This window comes from Phasianus colchicus, chromosome 19, assembly GCF_987193195.1.
Source record: "Phasianus colchicus chromosome 19, bPhaCol1.hap1.1, whole genome shotgun sequence".
In the NCBI taxonomy this organism is placed as follows: Eukaryota; Metazoa; Chordata; class Aves; order Galliformes; family Phasianidae; genus Phasianus; species Phasianus colchicus.
The window spans coordinates 7,056,277-7,072,648 of record NC_143454.1 but is presented as its reverse complement, the minus strand read 5'-3'; the positions used below and the strand labels follow the sequence as shown (position 1 = coordinate 7,072,648).

At 48.8% G+C, this 16,372-nt stretch overlaps 3 protein-coding genes across 6 annotated transcripts in view; 1 reads left to right on the top strand and 2 right to left on the bottom strand.

Annotated features, from left to right (window-relative positions):
* SLC25A25 (solute carrier family 25 member 25) overlaps positions 1 to 16,372 on the top strand; it is a 103,508-nt gene that overhangs the window by 28,264 nt on the left and 58,872 nt on the right. The window lies entirely within an intron of this gene.
* LOC116234086 (alpha-1-acid glycoprotein-like) lies at positions 158 to 1,673 on the bottom strand. Its single transcript, XM_031601418.2, has 6 exons — positions 1,495 to 1,673; positions 1,255 to 1,397; positions 828 to 898; positions 643 to 744; positions 453 to 553; positions 158 to 379 (listed from the first exon to the last, which is right to left on the bottom strand). Exons 1-6 carry the CDS (start codon positions 1,615 to 1,617, stop codon positions 308 to 310), a joined length of 612 nt encoding a protein of 203 aa, XP_031457278.1. The 5' UTR covers positions 1,618 to 1,673; the 3' UTR covers positions 158 to 307.
* The window catches only part of COL27A1 (collagen type XXVII alpha 1 chain), a 160,773-nt gene continuing 147,194 nt past the window's right edge, over positions 2,794 to 16,372 (bottom strand). For 2 of the 4 annotated variants that reach the window (XM_090121119.1, XM_090121120.1), the window contains exons 47-64: positions 15,397 to 15,450; positions 13,819 to 13,872; positions 13,634 to 13,741; positions 13,162 to 13,269; positions 12,025 to 12,132; positions 10,242 to 10,295; positions 9,557 to 9,619; positions 9,083 to 9,136; positions 8,421 to 8,456; positions 8,139 to 8,156; positions 7,751 to 7,786; positions 7,391 to 7,417; positions 7,121 to 7,186; positions 6,692 to 6,860; positions 6,420 to 6,529; positions 5,465 to 5,683; positions 4,665 to 4,787; positions 2,794 to 4,577 (exon numbers count right to left, since the gene is read on the bottom strand). In XM_090121119.1, the coding sequence (XP_089977245.1) occupies positions 4,467 to 4,577; positions 4,665 to 4,787; positions 5,465 to 5,683; positions 6,420 to 6,529; positions 6,692 to 6,860; positions 7,121 to 7,186; positions 7,391 to 7,417; positions 7,751 to 7,786; positions 8,139 to 8,156; positions 8,421 to 8,456; positions 9,083 to 9,136; positions 9,557 to 9,619; positions 10,242 to 10,295; positions 12,025 to 12,132; positions 13,162 to 13,269; positions 13,634 to 13,741; positions 13,819 to 13,872; positions 15,397 to 15,450 (1,518 nt within the window). In that variant the 3' untranslated portion in view covers positions 2,794 to 4,466. The remainder of the gene's footprint in view (positions 4,578 to 4,664; positions 4,788 to 5,464; positions 5,684 to 6,419; positions 6,530 to 6,691; positions 6,861 to 7,120; positions 7,187 to 7,390; positions 7,418 to 7,750; positions 7,787 to 8,138; positions 8,157 to 8,420; positions 8,457 to 9,082; positions 9,137 to 9,556; positions 9,620 to 10,241; positions 10,296 to 12,024; positions 12,133 to 13,161; positions 13,270 to 13,633; positions 13,742 to 13,818; positions 13,873 to 15,396; positions 15,451 to 16,372) is intronic. The other 2 variants (XM_090121121.1, XM_090121123.1) reach the window with 1 other exon arrangement.

The following is a 16,372-nucleotide window of genomic DNA, read 5'->3' as shown; positions in this document are numbered from 1 at the left end:
GCCTCCCTGAGCCGTGGCCCGTTTTGGTGACCGTGAGCCCTCCATCCTCAGGATTTTGTCTGGTTTGGGGCAGGGATGGGGCCCAAAGCCAACACCGGTGCTGCCCACCCACACCCCATCCCACACGTGGGCACGATGAAGGTGAGCACACGGCAGGCAGGTGTCACACACAGCTTTATTCCAGGTCCACGTGAGAACAGAAAAGCAGCAAATTCCTTCTGCGAAGGGCATCGTGAAGTCCTTGTTGGAAGACATAAATCCTCGTCGGCGCATCCCTGGCAGAGCAGAGCACAGGGGGGATGTGGGCTCACCCCTGCTGTGGCTCTGCGGTGGCTGTGCTGCCTTCGCCCATCTCCTCTCCAGCTGCAGGACAGGCATCCTGGGGAGGGGGGACAGAGCTCATTCCTGCACTGATTGCCCCCACGGGGAGCCCTGTGCCCGCGGGGCCGTACCTTGGGGGAGGTGATGAATATCTCCTCCTGCTTGAAGCCGTGGCAGCGCAGTTGGGCTTCGAATTCCTCCAGCTGCTCCTTGGTCACCTTGGACGTCCGTGCTGTAGGAAAGGTGGTGTAAAAGCAGGAAAAAGGGGAAAATGAAAGGGTCTGCGTGTGCTTGGGGTGCTCCCTGGCGCAGCGTGCTCACCTGACAGGCTGAGGCCCACGTGGTTATCCTTCAAGTGCTTCAGGATGAACAGGTCCTTGTCGCTGTGGATCAGCTCGGCCATGGACAACTCCTTCCCCTCCTCTGGAAGACAGAGGGGCCGCGTTCCCGTAAGGCAGCGTGGTGGTGTTTGGGGGGATGGGTGCCAGGAGGGGCAGCAGCTTTACCGTGCACCAACGTGGAGTTGTGCCGAAAGACGTGGATCTTGCTGGTGTTCCTCACCACGCATGTTTCATTCCTGGGGAGGCAGAAGATGAAACAGGACCCAAATTGCACCACGTACATCTAGAGGGTGTGCTTTGTACTGCAGCCTCCTCGATGGGCTGGCCAGACCACTGCCACCTGTCTGTTCCCTGCCCACAGCTTAGGGATGGCTCTGACTCGCTGCCTGGGAGCATCCCATCCCCATCTCCCTCCCCATCATCTCCCTCCCCATCATCTCCCTCCCCATCATCATCTCCCTCCCCATCATCATCTCCCTCCCCATCATCATCTCCCTCCCCATCATCATCTCCCTCCCCATCCCATCCCATCCCATCCCATCCCATCCCATCCCATCCCATCCCATCCCATCCCATCCCATCCCATCCTTACAGCCTCATGATTTCTGTCACATTGAACTCGTCCTCATGCCTGCCAGGGAAGAGGGTGTAGGTCGCATACTTCAGCTCCTTCATCTCAGCCATGTGCGGGGGGTACTGGGAGGCACCCATGATGTACACCCAGTGCCCCAGCAGCTGCCGGCAGAGCAGAGCAGAGGGTCAGGGATTGCAAATGCATTACAGACCCCAGTGGGTTTGAGGGGTCCGGGGGATGGAACGCAGCACTTCTTACCCCGTCCACCGTTGCATTGTCCATTTTGGCAGGGACGAGCGGGGCGCAGGTGGGGGAGTCGGTGGCACGGGCATCCACCAACCCCACGGTGAGGGTGAGGACGGGGATGAGGAAGGCCAGCATTGCTCACTCTGGGGCTGTGGTGAGGCTGCAGTGTGGGTTGGATGCTGCTGCACGCTGGCACTTATATACAGCCCAGCCTGTGCGCTTATTTAACCGTGGGGCTGTTTGCTCAGGCATGAAGCAATAGCAGGTGATGGGAACTAAACTGGCAAAAGATTGCTTTCTTCCAGCAGGAAAGGTGAAAAAAGCTGTATTTCACCACCGGGGACTTTTGTTCTCAGAAAGCATAACCGATTGGGTGTGTGTTGGGCCGAGTGCCGAGTGCCGCGGGTTTGTTTGTGCAAAGTGCTGCAGGGCAGTGAGTGCCACTGAAGGCGTTCGTCCGTGTCCTGCACTGCCTGGGGCAGACAAACACCCGTCCTGGCACTGCTGGTGGCACAGCGTGTGTGGGGGCTGAGGGCTGTGGTTTGTTCTGCCCAGAGAAGAGGAGGATGAGGGGGTCCTGATGGCGGCACACAGTGATGGGGCCCAAGGGACAGCATGGGGCTGCCAGGGGAGGGTGAGGAGGGGCTGGGAAAGGCTGCACCCCGTAGGATGGTGAGCACAGCCCCGATGCCAGAGCTCAGGGAGCGTTGGGACCCCACTGTCAGCCATAGGGTTGCACGGTGCTGTGTGGAGCCCTGGGTTGGACTTGGCGGTCCCTATGGGTGCCTTCCAACTTGCAGTGTTCCGTGATCCTATTCTGTGAATCCTCCTGAGAGAGAATTTGGGTTTCAGCTTGGAGCCATTGAGGTGTGATTTGTGGTTCAGCACTGAAAAGGTTCATCTCTCCCTTTCTCCTTGCCTTCCTTTCCTCCCCCCCTTTTCCTCCCCCCCTTTTCCTCCCCCCCTTTTCCTTCCCCCCTTTTCCTTTCCCCTTTCCCCTGTTCCTTTCCTGTTTCCTTCCCTTCCCTTTCCCCCACACCGTGTCAGGATGGGGATGAGGATGAGGAACGTGCTGGTGACCATGGTAGGGGCTCACCATCAGTTGATTGGTGGTGAGATGGAGGATTTTGGGGCTCCCTTGGCTGCTCTCAGCAGCACCCTCACCCCCAGCAATAGGGCATCACTGCTCCTCGCACCCACAGCTGCTTATCCCAAGAAAAAAGCCAAAAAAAACCAAAAAACAAACAAAAAAAACCCAACCCAACAAAAAACCCATAAAAGTCCCATGTTGTTGCCTCAGTTTTAAATATTTATTTAAAGTCCAAATTAAAAATTAAAAAAAAAAATCAAAAAAAAAAAAAAGAAAAGAGGAGAAGGGGGGAAAAAAAAAAGCATTAATGAGAACAAACAGTAACTGCAGGCTGGAGCAAACACAGAACAGCAGGGTGAGGATCTGTGAGCGGGGTGAGGTATGTGAGATGGGTCCTGTGAGCCACAGTCGATGGCTGCTGGCAGTAGGAAGGGAAGACACAAAGAGAGACACGCATCCATTTTCTTTTTTCTTTTTCTTTCTTTTTTTTTTTTTCCTCAAAAAAATAAAATCCATAGTCCTTAGGAGACGTGAAAACCCCAAACAGGCACTGAAGCATTTCTGATACAGTACAGCTCCGATTACATCAATATTATTCCTTATATAGAATTAAAGATTACCATAATTATCCTCTTTAAAAAAAAAAAAAAATCCTCCAAATTTACATACAGAGACTAAATTTCTACACAACTTAACAAAACACAACCCCTGCGAGCCCGGCCGTGTTCTGAAACAAGGCATCATGCTTTCAGATGTGGCAGAGGGGCCCGGATAGAAGGGGAGCAGGGCTGGGTTTTACACGTGAGCTCAGAGCTGCATGCGTGGCTGTGGGTCAATGTCAACATAGCAAATGAGCTGTGGGGCAGCTGACCCCATGCAGCGCCCCGAGGCTTCACCCTACAGCACTGCAGGTGAGCTGCAGCCCTGCTCCCCAACCAGAGCAGTGAAGTGCTGATTTAAAAACAAACAAACAAACAAACAAAAGGCAAATTTGCTTTTAAAATCGTAGCCTGAAAGGTGCACTTCGGATGTGCTCTGAGTTGTTGCGCAGGATTGGCACCCATGGCAATGAAAAGATCCCTTTAAAGGTGTTTCTGTGATTTAGCTGTAGATAGTAACCTCCTCTCTTCCTAGAGAGGTGGTCCTATGGGCTTTTTTTTGGGTCTGTGGCAAGCCACTGTAGCACCTTCACAACCTTAAATAAAATCATATATATAAAATAACACACTTTTTTAAGAGCACCAGAGATTTCACAGTGAGAGGTAGAAACAAATCAGACGAGCCCATCCTCTCTCTCTATTGTAGCACCAATCTCTTCCCCTCTCCTCCTTCCATTCCCCCCTTTCAGCTTTGGGACTCTCCCCCACCCCAACACCACGCACATGAGAAGGGACGTTGGTTCAACTCACCCATGGAAGGAGCAACTTTAGTTTTTTCCTTTTTTTTTTTTTTTCCTTCCTTTTTTTTTTTCTTTTTGCTTTAAATAATATTTTATATATATATATATATATATATATATTTTGTTTCATCTAATATTGCACATCAAAATGGTTCCGGTGCGCAGAGCAGCCAGCATCGCATTGCAGCTCCTCCTGGGAGAGCCCGGCCATCCAGGAGGCGCCCAGCTCTGCGAGGGAAGCCCTATCATCTCTGAATTACTTGTCAATGGGAAGAACATTTGGTAACTCGGGAACCAGGTAAGGCAAAAAATAAGGGGGGAGGGTGGGGAAACCACGTGCTGCGAGTTGCTTGAGGTTTCTCTCCATGTTTTCTTCTTTGGTCATGGAAAAAGCTTTGTGTGTGGAACCGCGTGCGACACCTCGTCCCCTGATCCCTTTGCACTGGTCGCATCCCAACTGACACCCGCTTCCCTACGTCCTTCGTATTCCTCCTTTCAACAACCTGCTGAGTTCAGTAGATCACGGGTTGTTTGAGGCCTTGAGCCAAAGGCTAGAGCAAGAGTTGACCCAAAAGATACAGCCCAGCTGTCCTTGCTGCAGAGACCCTGTGTAAAGACATAGGCCAGAAGTGGGGTCAAAGCCTTGGAGCCCGGGTTTGATGGCATTGTTCAAAGGAAGCACACGGGGCCGACCTCGAGGTGATATTGCTTTCCTGGCTCGGATGGGGGAAGGTTGTAGATGTTGACGATTGGCAGCTGCTGGGTGTCCTGCGTCCGAAAGGAAAAGAGAGTCCGATGCCAGCGTCCATCCTTGATCTGCACAGGGGGGAGGGAAAGACAGACAGAGCTGCTTAGCTGTGGAACAGAGCTTAGAATGAGACCATCACTGAGGCTGGAAAAGACCTCTAAGAAGTCCAAGCGCCACCCCATCCCTACCCACTATGCCCACTGACACCGAATCGCAAAATCACAGAATGGCCTGGGTTGAAAGGGACCTCAAGGATCATGAATCTCCAACCCCCCCACCACAGGCAGGGCCACCAACCTCCACTGACACGTCCCTCACTGTCACATCTACACAATCAATGAACACCTCCAGGGATGGTGACCCCACCACTCACTGGGCAGTCCGTGCCACTGCTCTTTCTGAGGAGAAATTTTTCCTAATATCCAATGCAAACCTCCCCTGGCTCAACTTGGGGCTGTTCCCTCTTGCTGGAGAGTGATGAGTTTCACTGTACCATATGACTATGAGACACTGTACCATAGACCTGAGTAGGCCTGGTTCAGAAAAGCATTCTGGGGAACACTTTCTCCCAGTTGAGTCAAAGGTAACATCTTGAAATAGCATCACAGAACAGGAACCGAGACCCTTCTCCCCCATTTTTTGGAGGTGGCCATGGAATAAAAAGCACTGGCACAATCTGAGTCTTGCTGTGTGTGCTGGGTGGGTTCAGCCTGGCATTTCTCTCCTTTCTTTGGGCACAACATACCTTGCAATCATCAGCTGCCACCTCCGGCTTGAGCTTCCCCTCTGCCTCAAACATTTGCCCATTCCACGCCTTGAAGCGCACGGCTTTCTGCGAAGGTTTCTCTGCAGAGCCCTCCCTCCAGACAGAGGTGTTCAGGCAGTGGATGGTGATGTGCTGCACCACCTCCGAGCTCAGCAGGCGCAGGAAGTTCATCTGGACTCTGCCGATGTCAAAATCCAGCTGTGAAGGTGACAGAGGTGTTAGCAAGGCTGGGAGGGAGAACGGTCCTTCTGTGCAAGGGCAGAGGTGCTCCCTGCACTCTGTGAGGTGGCCACGCATGGATGTCCAAGCCCAGAACTGGTTCTGGTGTCAGTATGGGCAAGAGGACCCAACAGAAAGATGAATTGCTGTCATGAGGAGACAGCAGGTCCTTTATTTTTTGGAATAAACATGCAGGCCCTCAAGCAGGAGGAAAATGATGAGTGTTCTGAATGTGCTCTGGGCACTGCAGATGGACCCGGATATTGCTAGGGGTATTTTTTGTTACAGGTACTTCCCTGAAAAAAATCCTGTGGCATTCACTTTGGTGGACACTTGTGTATTTAAGCTGACCTCAATTTTTCAGGCAGCAGAAAACAAACGGCAAGAGTGACCTGAACATAAATTAATCCAACAAAGCCTTTGGGAGCAGCATGTTTGCTAAATTACCGGCCTCTATTAAGGTTATGGGTTAATTAAACACTACTGGAAACGTACTGCTCTATCTTGCAAAGAGTCAACAACACCATCTTAGGTGTATTTTTTAACCTGATGAGAGCAGTGCTGAAGGCCAGCAGCAGAGCTGTGCTCACTGCCACCAGGATAAGGCAAGTGCTGTTACACTGGTCACTGTCCTGTGCTCTGGCAGAACTCAGCCATGGGTAAACATTTCATAATGTGTGTATGGGAAATGCTGCACAGGATGAGGTGTGTGTACCTTGGAGACAGTGATGGGGCTGAGACACGTCTGTCCACCATTGGTGAAGTTGCAGGTGACTTGTATGGTGTCTGAGGAACAGCCGAGGTTTGGGTCGATCCAGTAGGTACCTGAGGAAATGGAGGATGTGGGGATTAATGAGAACACTTAATCTTTTCTGTGCATAAGCAACAAGCTTTGGTTTCTGCATGACTGCCCTCAGTGGTCCATATGGGGCCATGTAAAATGGTCCTAGGGAGGGATACAGCCTTCTTGTACTCAAGGCTTCCTACCATCCTTCATCTTCTGTTCACAGTTCATGAGGTCTCGGCAGATGCGTGCAGGGTTTTCCTTGGTGCCCAGGGGTCTCTTGATGCTCTGAATGAGGTTGCTGAGGTAGTGTAGAGTCTTAAAGATCTCCCCTCCATGGTCCAGCATGAGAACGTCTGGATGCTGGTAACCCTGGAACGAAAAGGAGGCACCTGGTACTGAGACCATTGAGGGAAATTGTTGAAATGCTGGCAAAGTCATGAAGTTTGGAGCTTCAGAAACGAGGAACGCAGCAGAATCACATCCTTCAACCTGGTACTCCACAAAAACAGCAGACAAACTGAAGCTTTGCATATAGAAACTTCAAGCAGACAGAAAGAAAAAGCATGGCTGTGACCACCCCCAGCCTACAGCCTTAGCAGAGACCAAGAAGTTCAACAGAAGCCCCGTACCTCTGTCTTGAGCGCCGCGTTGGAGTCAATCAGTGTCTGGAAAGCGGCCCCAAAGCCATCTTGTTGCTGGTGTGGGGCAAAACAGACTGTGAGAAGCTGAACATGCCCTGATGCAAGCAAATGCTGCTTGGTCTAGGGTTGTGATTCAAGCCTTGCTCTGCTAATGCATCTCTTGCTGGACCGAAATGTATGTTTTCAAGGTCCCCGCAGCGCCTACCTCTGCACGACTTACTATCATCATTAACAAATGAACAGAAAACAGCAACTTACAAATGAAGCTGAAATTCCCGGCGGTCCCTAGAAATCAAAGCAAAAAAGGGGCATTAGCTGGAATGATGGGCAGCCACTGCTGCAAAGATATTCATTGATGTCCTTCTGAAACCCTCTCTCCCCTGGGGTCCCTCGATGCAGAAGAGCGAGACAGGCAACAATGCTGTCTCTATAACGTATTTGGAGATGGTTTGGACCAAAGCACAAGAAACACTGGTCCATTCACACACATGCATTTTTGCATACGAGGAACGGGGCTAAGCTGTAATTTTCAGAGTGAGCAGTCCCTCTGGAGGGTATCGCTGCGGTAATTTTAGCTTGTTTCAATAATGTCTTTGAACTCTTTCCATGTATACGTACCGGAGGGCCAGGCTGTCCTCGTGGGCCTGGAGGACCCTAAAGACAGAGTGGCATCAGTCAGTGAAATGCTTTCAGTTTGTCTTTCCACTTCTTGTGGCTGTCACCAGAACTGAGTCTGTTCCCTGCTGAAATCCTCCCCATTTTTGGTGTCTTATAACATCTCTCCCCCAAACACTTCACAAGAGTGCCCTGTTTCCTCCATCTCCCACCCTTGGGTGCACCTCTCTGCACCTGGTTCAGCCCTGCTGTGTCTCTTGTTCCCAGCCCTTCGTTCTTTAGGCATCATGTTCTCTGTATGAACAGCCGCCTCCCCTCCAGCTTTATATTTGCTAGAAGTAACTGTTTTATTTAAATAAGAGATATTAGAAAAAGTGATTTAAAGACTCACCCTTGGGCCCTGAAACCCCTGTAGGGAAACAAACAAACAAACAAACAAACAAACAAGGGAAGAAGCTGTCAGAAGATGCTCAATTCTAGAAGGAAATCTCTCAGTATGATCACGTGCAGGAATGACCCCTGGTCATGCAATCTGGTGCCAAGATGGCACCTTGGTTCTTGTGGTACCAAGGAGGATGAGCAACATGTATCCAGTGTAGATGTGTGCACCCTGCCCACAGAGGAACCCAGTACCCAGGAGCAGAGGTCCCTCCCAGGCAAGGAGCTCACTTACCATGTCCCCACGGCTGCCTTTGTCCCCCTTCGGCCCCTGTTGAAGTACACAAGATGGCTGTTTGTGACTGCAAGCCGTGCTTCTGGATGCAGTGCTGCTCAGAAGCACCTTGCAAGGACCCAGTGGGACTGGGCTCATCTCCCTGGGTTTCCTCTCTGCCAACTCTGCCTCTTTGTGCTGAGCTGTACATGACTTCACGCTCACATTGTTACGAAGCCCTGACCTGAACCGTAGTCTGTGGCATTTGGAGGCAGGCAGAGATTTTCAGCACTTCCCCGAATCCAACTGTGCCCAGTTTAACACATTCATCAGATTGTTATTATTTTTTTATTCTTCCCTTGGGGGTTCCACTGATGAGTTCTTTGGAAAATCCAGTGACTTGCTTAAAAAAACTGAAATCACATTCTTGTCTTCCAGTCTGATCCCATCTATCTATCTCAAAACTTGCACTTTAATAGAGCTGTTCCTCACTTTTAAGCTAACAATCTCAACTACATATGCAGCTGGAGACTAACGCTTGAGCTTAAGCTGCTCGTCTTAAAGACCATTTTGTTCCTGTCATTACAGAAGGACTTGGGATTTATTTATGCTGGCCTCAGGCATGCTGGATCTCAAACACTGCGATCTCAAATCTACAGGCAGAAGAAAAGGCAGACACTCACCGGGCTTCCTGTGGGACCCAGAATGCCAAGTGGACCAATAATTCCTTCTTTTCCCTAGAAAAGACAAGCCATGCATCAACCACCACCTGGGGATGGATGGACACTGCATCTCTTTGCTGCTTTTCAGCAGCATGATCATGGTGTTTGCTATGGCTGAAATAACACAGAGGTCCACAGACACGAGCCCTCACAGTGTGGTTGTCACAGCCCATGCGAGGCCTCAGAAATTCCAGAAATAGAAGGATTTTGGCATAGCTGGAGCAATCTGCAGCAGTCCATATAGAGGCAGAAGAGGCCCATGATCATATGGAAGGTGCAGATGTGCTCTGGCAGCACTGTGGCTACAGATTAATTGCAAGGCACTCATCAAACCAGCGTATCGTGCTCATTATGGGAGTCTGCAGCCTTACAGATACAGAGGATGGAGGAAGTAAGAAAATCTTCCCAAACCAAATGTATGGAAAAATCACTCACCATGAGGCCAGGTGGGCCACGTGGTCCCTGAATGCCTTTGAAACCGGGGTCTCCTGGTGGTCCCTGCAAGCAAAAATGAGGTGTCAGAGCCCATTAATAAATGTACTCCACGTTGATGCTCTGGCTTACAGCTCTGCTGCCTCTAGTATATGGGAACTGGAAGGTCTGATTAAAAACATTCTTTTCCCACTTCTGTTCTGCAAGCCCTTTACTTTCTACAGAAAACAGCCCAGTTCCCTTTCCCTATCAAAATTATATTTTGGTCAAATGAGCCCAAATTTCCAGTCAAGTCTCTCAACTGATGATTAATGTTGGAGAAATGAACTCGTGCCAGTGAGTGATGTGGCTTAGTGGGCAGGGTGGTGATGGCTGATGGTTGGAGTTGGTTATTTTAGTGGTCTTTTCCAAGGTTATTGATCCTATGATTCTATGATTGAAATATGTTCAGGTGGGGGGGGAGGTCTTTAGGACATCCATCTTCCACCTACAATGTACCAACTTTAATAGAACTAAGCGTATGTAAATGCATACTCGAGGATTATTTGAAGATATATAAACTTAATAAAGTTGGAATCACAATTGGATTTCAGTAGTTTCTGCAGAGCTGCTACCAAATAATTTTCAATAGGTATTGCAGTGTCTGTTCCCAGCAAAGAGACAGGGAAGCCACCAGGTCGCCTCTTACCTTTGGCCCAAAGATGCCCGCAATCCCTGGGAATCCTGCCTCCCCAAAGTCTCCCTGGAAATAACAGCCAAGACAAACACAAGAACAAAGAACAGCAGTAAGTTCATGCTGAACCGGTCACTCGAAGACACGCCAAGATTTCAGCAGCTTCAGAGAATGAGAAATCCAGTAGTATTCCTCAGTCTAAGCAGGACTGATGAGAAAGAAGTATGAGAGAACTCTGAAGAAGTCATTACACAAACATCAGGGTGGAAGCAGCTTCAGAACATCTCACAGACTAAACCTTTTTGCCCCAAGATGAGAGGCACACCTACAACATTTCTAGCAGATGCTTGGCTAGCTTGGAGGGCTTGGAGCACAGTCAGCAGAAGCAGGATGAGGAGCTTCTACTCTGAGATTGATCCTACAAGTCCATGCTCCAATCTCATTAAAATGAACACTCATTTTATTTCTAATACCAACTGGACTGCCTCATGAAGGACAATTTCAAACGACGCTTATTGATGCTGTCCATAGGAATGTGTGTTCCTACAACATCACCTCCCATTTAAAACCATGAAAACCATACAAATTCCAATTCTTTTCCTACAAAAAACACTGCAGGATTTTTTTTTTTTTTTTTCCCAGTTCCTTAAGAAAAAGAAAATATTTGCAAGACCATCAAGCTTGGATTAGCATACAGCCTGCAGTCTGAGAATAAAGAAAAAACACTGGGTAGCACGTCCTTGCATAAACACCCTCATTTTACCATGTTTAAGATGCATGTCCTGTGATATTTCTGGGTTTCTCAGATATCAAAATGCAAAGTGATGCAACGTTAAGAAAATGGGACAGAAACATAGGCCAGATGATTCATTTACAGTCACAGGAACACAGGAGATGGAAAAGGCTCCTTTGGCCTCTCAGCTGGACTATGTGACCCATGCTGGATTGCACGTTATGGGATGTTTTACAGCGTCTTGTTCAGCCCAGCTGTAAATGACTCAAGTGATGGGGTTTCCACTGACTCTATTACAGGGCTATTCCAGAGTTAATCTACAGCCCTTACTGTTAGGAAGCTTTTTCCTGCCATGACAATGAGAAGCTGCTTGGCAAGAAAGGGCTTAGTTGGACTTGGTGGAGTGTTAGAAACTTTCCAAGCACACAAAGTGGTTTAACTGCCCATTTATGGATCCTGGAAAGGAAACATGCTACTAAGAGAAGGACTACAGTCTTTCCTGTGTTACGAGAACCAACCAAGCCTTCCTTCTGGAAGGGCAAAAGTGAGAAGTCAGAAAGGTTTTAGAGCAATCTAAATGCCACAGAGTCACCTCTTTTGAGGAGACCTAGTAAATACTGACGCAGCAAAGCAGGCAACAGTAATACTGGGCAAGGGAATTTGCCATGTGCAGGAACAAGAGGCAAAACAATGCTGGTGGTGGTTACCTCTCTTTGGCTGGAATATTGCTGTTGAATGCTGGGCAATCCCACCAGCACAATGAAAAAGCACAAAGAGTTTGGAGCCTGCCCTGGAAGCGGGTGTGCTTCTCCCCCAGCATGCTCTGAACCCACAGCTCCACCACTCTCAAACCTTCATGGTGATGCCTACATCTCCTGGGTGTCCCTATGGAGCTGCAGCCCCTTCCGCACCTTTGGGATGGTTTGTAATGCATGGCTTGTTTCCCATAGTAGGACTACCAGCACACGTGGCCATATCATAACAACAGGTATGAGGGTGCTGGGAGCAGTCACAGTGTTTTGGGGAATGCAGGCTGCTTAGGGGTCCCTGCCAGGTTCTACTCACCGGCTGCCCTTTGGGTCCTGGATCGCCAGGGCTCCCTGGGAGGCCCATTCCCCCCATTGATCCTCGCTTCCCTGTTTGGCCAGTCTGTCCAGGCAATCCTCTTTCACCCTAAAAATAACAGAATGCAAGTAATTCCAAAGGACAGGAGCTAAATATAACAACGTTCAGCTGAAATAGCCATAGATGGAAAGCTGAGAAAAAGAGGCGCATCGGGATGTGGAGGAATGTGGCTTCATTATGAGATGCCTCAGGTCTGTTGGGGCAGATGGGTGCAGGATGGTGGCATGGCAGCAAAGGTAGTGGGTGCCTGGGATGGTTGAGCAGGAGGACAAGGGGCAACTGATCTCCCAAGAGGGTGAGTGTGGCATAATTCCACAAGGATCTCTTCGGTCACTTCTGGAAACAGCTTGTTATTCTACCCAAGGCAGCTGGAGGGCAGCAAGTGACAGTTTAAGAGTGATGTGCTTTAGGAGGCATAGTTTAAATCAGACCTGAGAGCCTCTCCAAACCCCGCCGGAGTTTTCCTAATTACGGTCTCTTTTTACAAATGGCTGAATTGCTGTTGGAACAGTTAGATCCTGCGGCTCACCTGGGCCACTGCAGGGACCAATAAGAAACCCCACTGTCATTAAAGCATCTTTTCCCTGCTTCCACCTAAGGCAGTGCCCAAGTCATACTGGTTCCAGCAATCCCAGCATGATAAATGACATGACAGACAGAAGCTGCACAATTTTCCTGCACCACTCAGGCTGTGCAAGGCAGCAGCTGAAGGGCATCCATGCTTCAGTGCCCATTGTGGATCTCCTGCAGGCAGGCTGCAGCAGATCCCTTGCAGCTTTTCTAAGGTCTTTATCCAGGTTTCTAATGAAAGGAGTTAAGGTGTTCACAATGTGGGTACAGATATTTGTAAGTGCCGGAGCTGAGAAAACTTTGACAAAGAAAGAAAGGCTGCTGGGATGTTCAGCTGATGTGGACTTAAGTGGATGGATGGAAAGAGAATCAGCTGCTGAGCCTCCAGCTAAATGAAAGATGGCAGCAGGAACTCAGACTTTGTTAGACCTTGGTGAATTCAAGCTCTAGATGTACCAGGCTCACAGACTGCACTGCTCATAGCAGTATCTTGAGTCAGAAACTCACCTTGAATCCTGGTGGTCCCTGTGCCCCAGGCAGTCCTGGTACGCCGGGGTTCCCTCTTTTGCCTGCCATCCCTACTACTCCTTCCTCCCCATCATCTCCCTGCTCTCCCTAGAAAAGAAACACAGGAGAGGTTATGGAACAAAGCGCTCCCTCCAGCTCTGCACATCTACAGGCATGGAGGAGTGGTATGATTCTGCCCTCAGCCAGCAAGCATGCATCTGGGCATGGGAGGACTTGCAGATACATGCATGCAAGAAGCTGTTTGTCAGACTGGATGCATTGGTTTGTTTACAGACTTCACCATGCAAAGGCAAAGTGAGATACAATGAGCAACATATGATCCTCTCTGGGTACATGGAAACTGGGATATTTGTAGCTGGACTACATCCATTTCTCCTATGTTACCTTTTGGTTTTCCAGCTCTTAAGTTGCACTTGCTATTAATGCTATGAGATTAAAACTGCAAACTCACCAGCACCCCAGGCACGCCATCCTTCCCAGGCACTCCATCCACTCCAGGAGCACCCTCTTGGCCCTGCCTTCCCACCACTCCTCGAGGACCAGGTAGCCCAAGGATGCCCTAAAATCACAAATATGTCAGCAATGGAGCTCCTGGACAGCATTTTTTGGGCAGAAAATGGATTTTTTTTTACCTACCGGTGAGCCTCTGCTCCCTGCACTGCCTCGTGCTCCTTGCTTTCCTTTTTGACCCTGCAAAGAAAGAAATACATCTAAAATTGCAGCAGTTCCAGCACAAGTCCACTTGGGCGCCTAACTTCAGGGTGTGCTTTTGGATAATGGTTGGAAAGAGTTTTATAAAAAGGAGATTTATAAAGTCAGTTGCTCCAGCACTGGAGAATGAACTGCTATTTGGTTTTATTACAAGTGATTCTTCGTATGTCTTGAGAGTTCTAGGGCAGGAATGAATAGCTAGAAGGCAAAGACCTACATTTTTCCTAATACAGAGCAGATGAGGACAAATAAAGCAGGATGAACTCGAGGGAGGACTCAATGCACTCGCAAACATTAGAACAAGATGCTCGAAACCTGCATCCTCTGTCAGTTCATTGAAGCACAGCACAGACCCACGGCCCTGGCAAGTTTTCTGCAGGGCACTCAGTGAGAGCATTTCTTTGCTAAGTAGCTCCCTCTTATTTTGGAGTTAATGGAAATGAAAGGGCTATCTTGTGTCTGAAATTTGCAATGCTGCTTTGTGAATAAAGACCTAAAAGGAATACTCCTGAGGGTTATTAGCTGTAGAATGGATTAATTTCTGTGGAATGAATGGAAAACTCAGCCTCACCACCTTCACTAGGACTCTCTTAGTCAGGTCACGCATTAAAGCACTTTCAAATTGAAGCACTACCTTCTCTGTGCACTGTTTCCCCATCCACTGAGGACCAGGCAGGACAGCTACATGAAATAAATACTCCTGGGAGTGCTTCCTCTGCTGTCCATTACACCCAAAGGTAGTTCCAGGTCATCCAGCACTAGGTAGAGTTCATTAATCTCATCAGCTGGTACACTCCTTGCCAGGAACACCTACTATAGACTATCTTCTGCCATTATCCCAGTGGAGTTGGATTAAAAATCCTGACATCTGCCATCAGGGAACAGGAATTTGCTGAATATTGAGGACATATACTTACATTTTAGCAAATACAGGCCCTATCTGTGAGAATAATTAGCATGCTGTCATTACAACCAGATGTGGAAGTCAGAATAGGTACCACACTAAACCTCAAAGGAGCTGCGTGCGCTGTGTTTTCTTGCTCAGTAAGGGCAAGAAGTTAGAAGGTCTCTTCCAGGAAAGAGAAGAACCATATGGTCTCCAAATCTCGAAAGTTTCAAGCCAGAAAAGTTTATGGTTCAAGTGAAGGAGCTTGCCTGGCTCAGATCTCCTTAGGGGCAGACAAGCTAGCTGTGGCTGTAGCAGCACATGCAGGGTTAAGGGAAAGAGACACAGTTATGGCCATGACTGAAGACTTGCCTCAAATTCACCTTCCATGCTGGAGCTGCTATTGTCTTGGTCCACTCCAGCTCCATGAAGCCAACCAGCCATTGGGGTTGGACACTTAATACATACTTGCAGCCCTCCCACTAGGTTTTCCATAGTCTTTCAAGGTATAGACCTTTGGCCAAATCACACATGCTGGGATAAGAACATTCAAGTTCTCTTAATCAGACATTTTCTTCAAACTTAGGATGCTACAAATCCACCCTGCTGAAACCTACCACATCACCTTTGGATCCCTTTGCTCCTGGCTGGCCTGGTGGTCCAGGATTCCCCTACAAAATATAAGCATAAAAAATCTGCTTGAAATTCTCATCTGGCAATATCTTGCACAAAGTAGAAAGAACAGCATTTTTTTGTGCCCTGACAACACTGACCGTATGGAAACAATTCACGGGAACAGCCTGTGCTCAGACAGGCCTCCTGGGGGAAAGAGAGCAAGCAATTGTCTCCAGAGAGCATTTAACAGGGTATCAACTGGAGAAGCAGCAGCTCTACCCCCTCACTTGGGTGGTGCTCATGTTTGGGGAATTGGTTTGCTAAATTCCAGACCATGCCTGGAAAACCGTGCTGAGAAGTGAGGAGGAAGGAGCCTGGTTTGGGAAAGGCCCTGCAGAAGCTACGTGCAGAACGAGTGCTTCCTACAGCAAGCACATCCCCATACTGGTACTACCTCTCTTCTGCATGCTGCAGCCCTTTCCTTGGTTTGGCCTGGATGTCAGACATCAGGGAGCAACCCTGATGGAGAAGTGAAACAATTCCCCATCACACATCCCTTCATCCCCCATCACACATGCTTCCATCCCTTCTTCTGGCCTTCAGGATTTTTGTGTCCTTTTTTAATTGGGCATTTTCTGGATTAATGCCAAAGAAATATACGGGAAAAGGATTACAAAAACCCCTTCCCTTAAATTTGGATTTAATTTAGCCTTTCATAACACACTGGGCTGAGAGAAAATGCCATGCGGGCTGAATGAGATGGTCCAACACTGGAGCAGCTCTCCTCAAAAGCACCATTTCCAAGTAGACCCTTCCAGCATCATGACCATCTTGCACTGCTCATCTCCAAAGCTTTCAAATCCCTCCTGGCCTGTTCAGAAATGCTGTTCCAGGGGTAGGCTTTTGGGGGTGCCTCCTGTTCTATCACCTATTTTTCGGTCTCAACACATGGCTCAAATTGTCCATTTCAGAGGCATG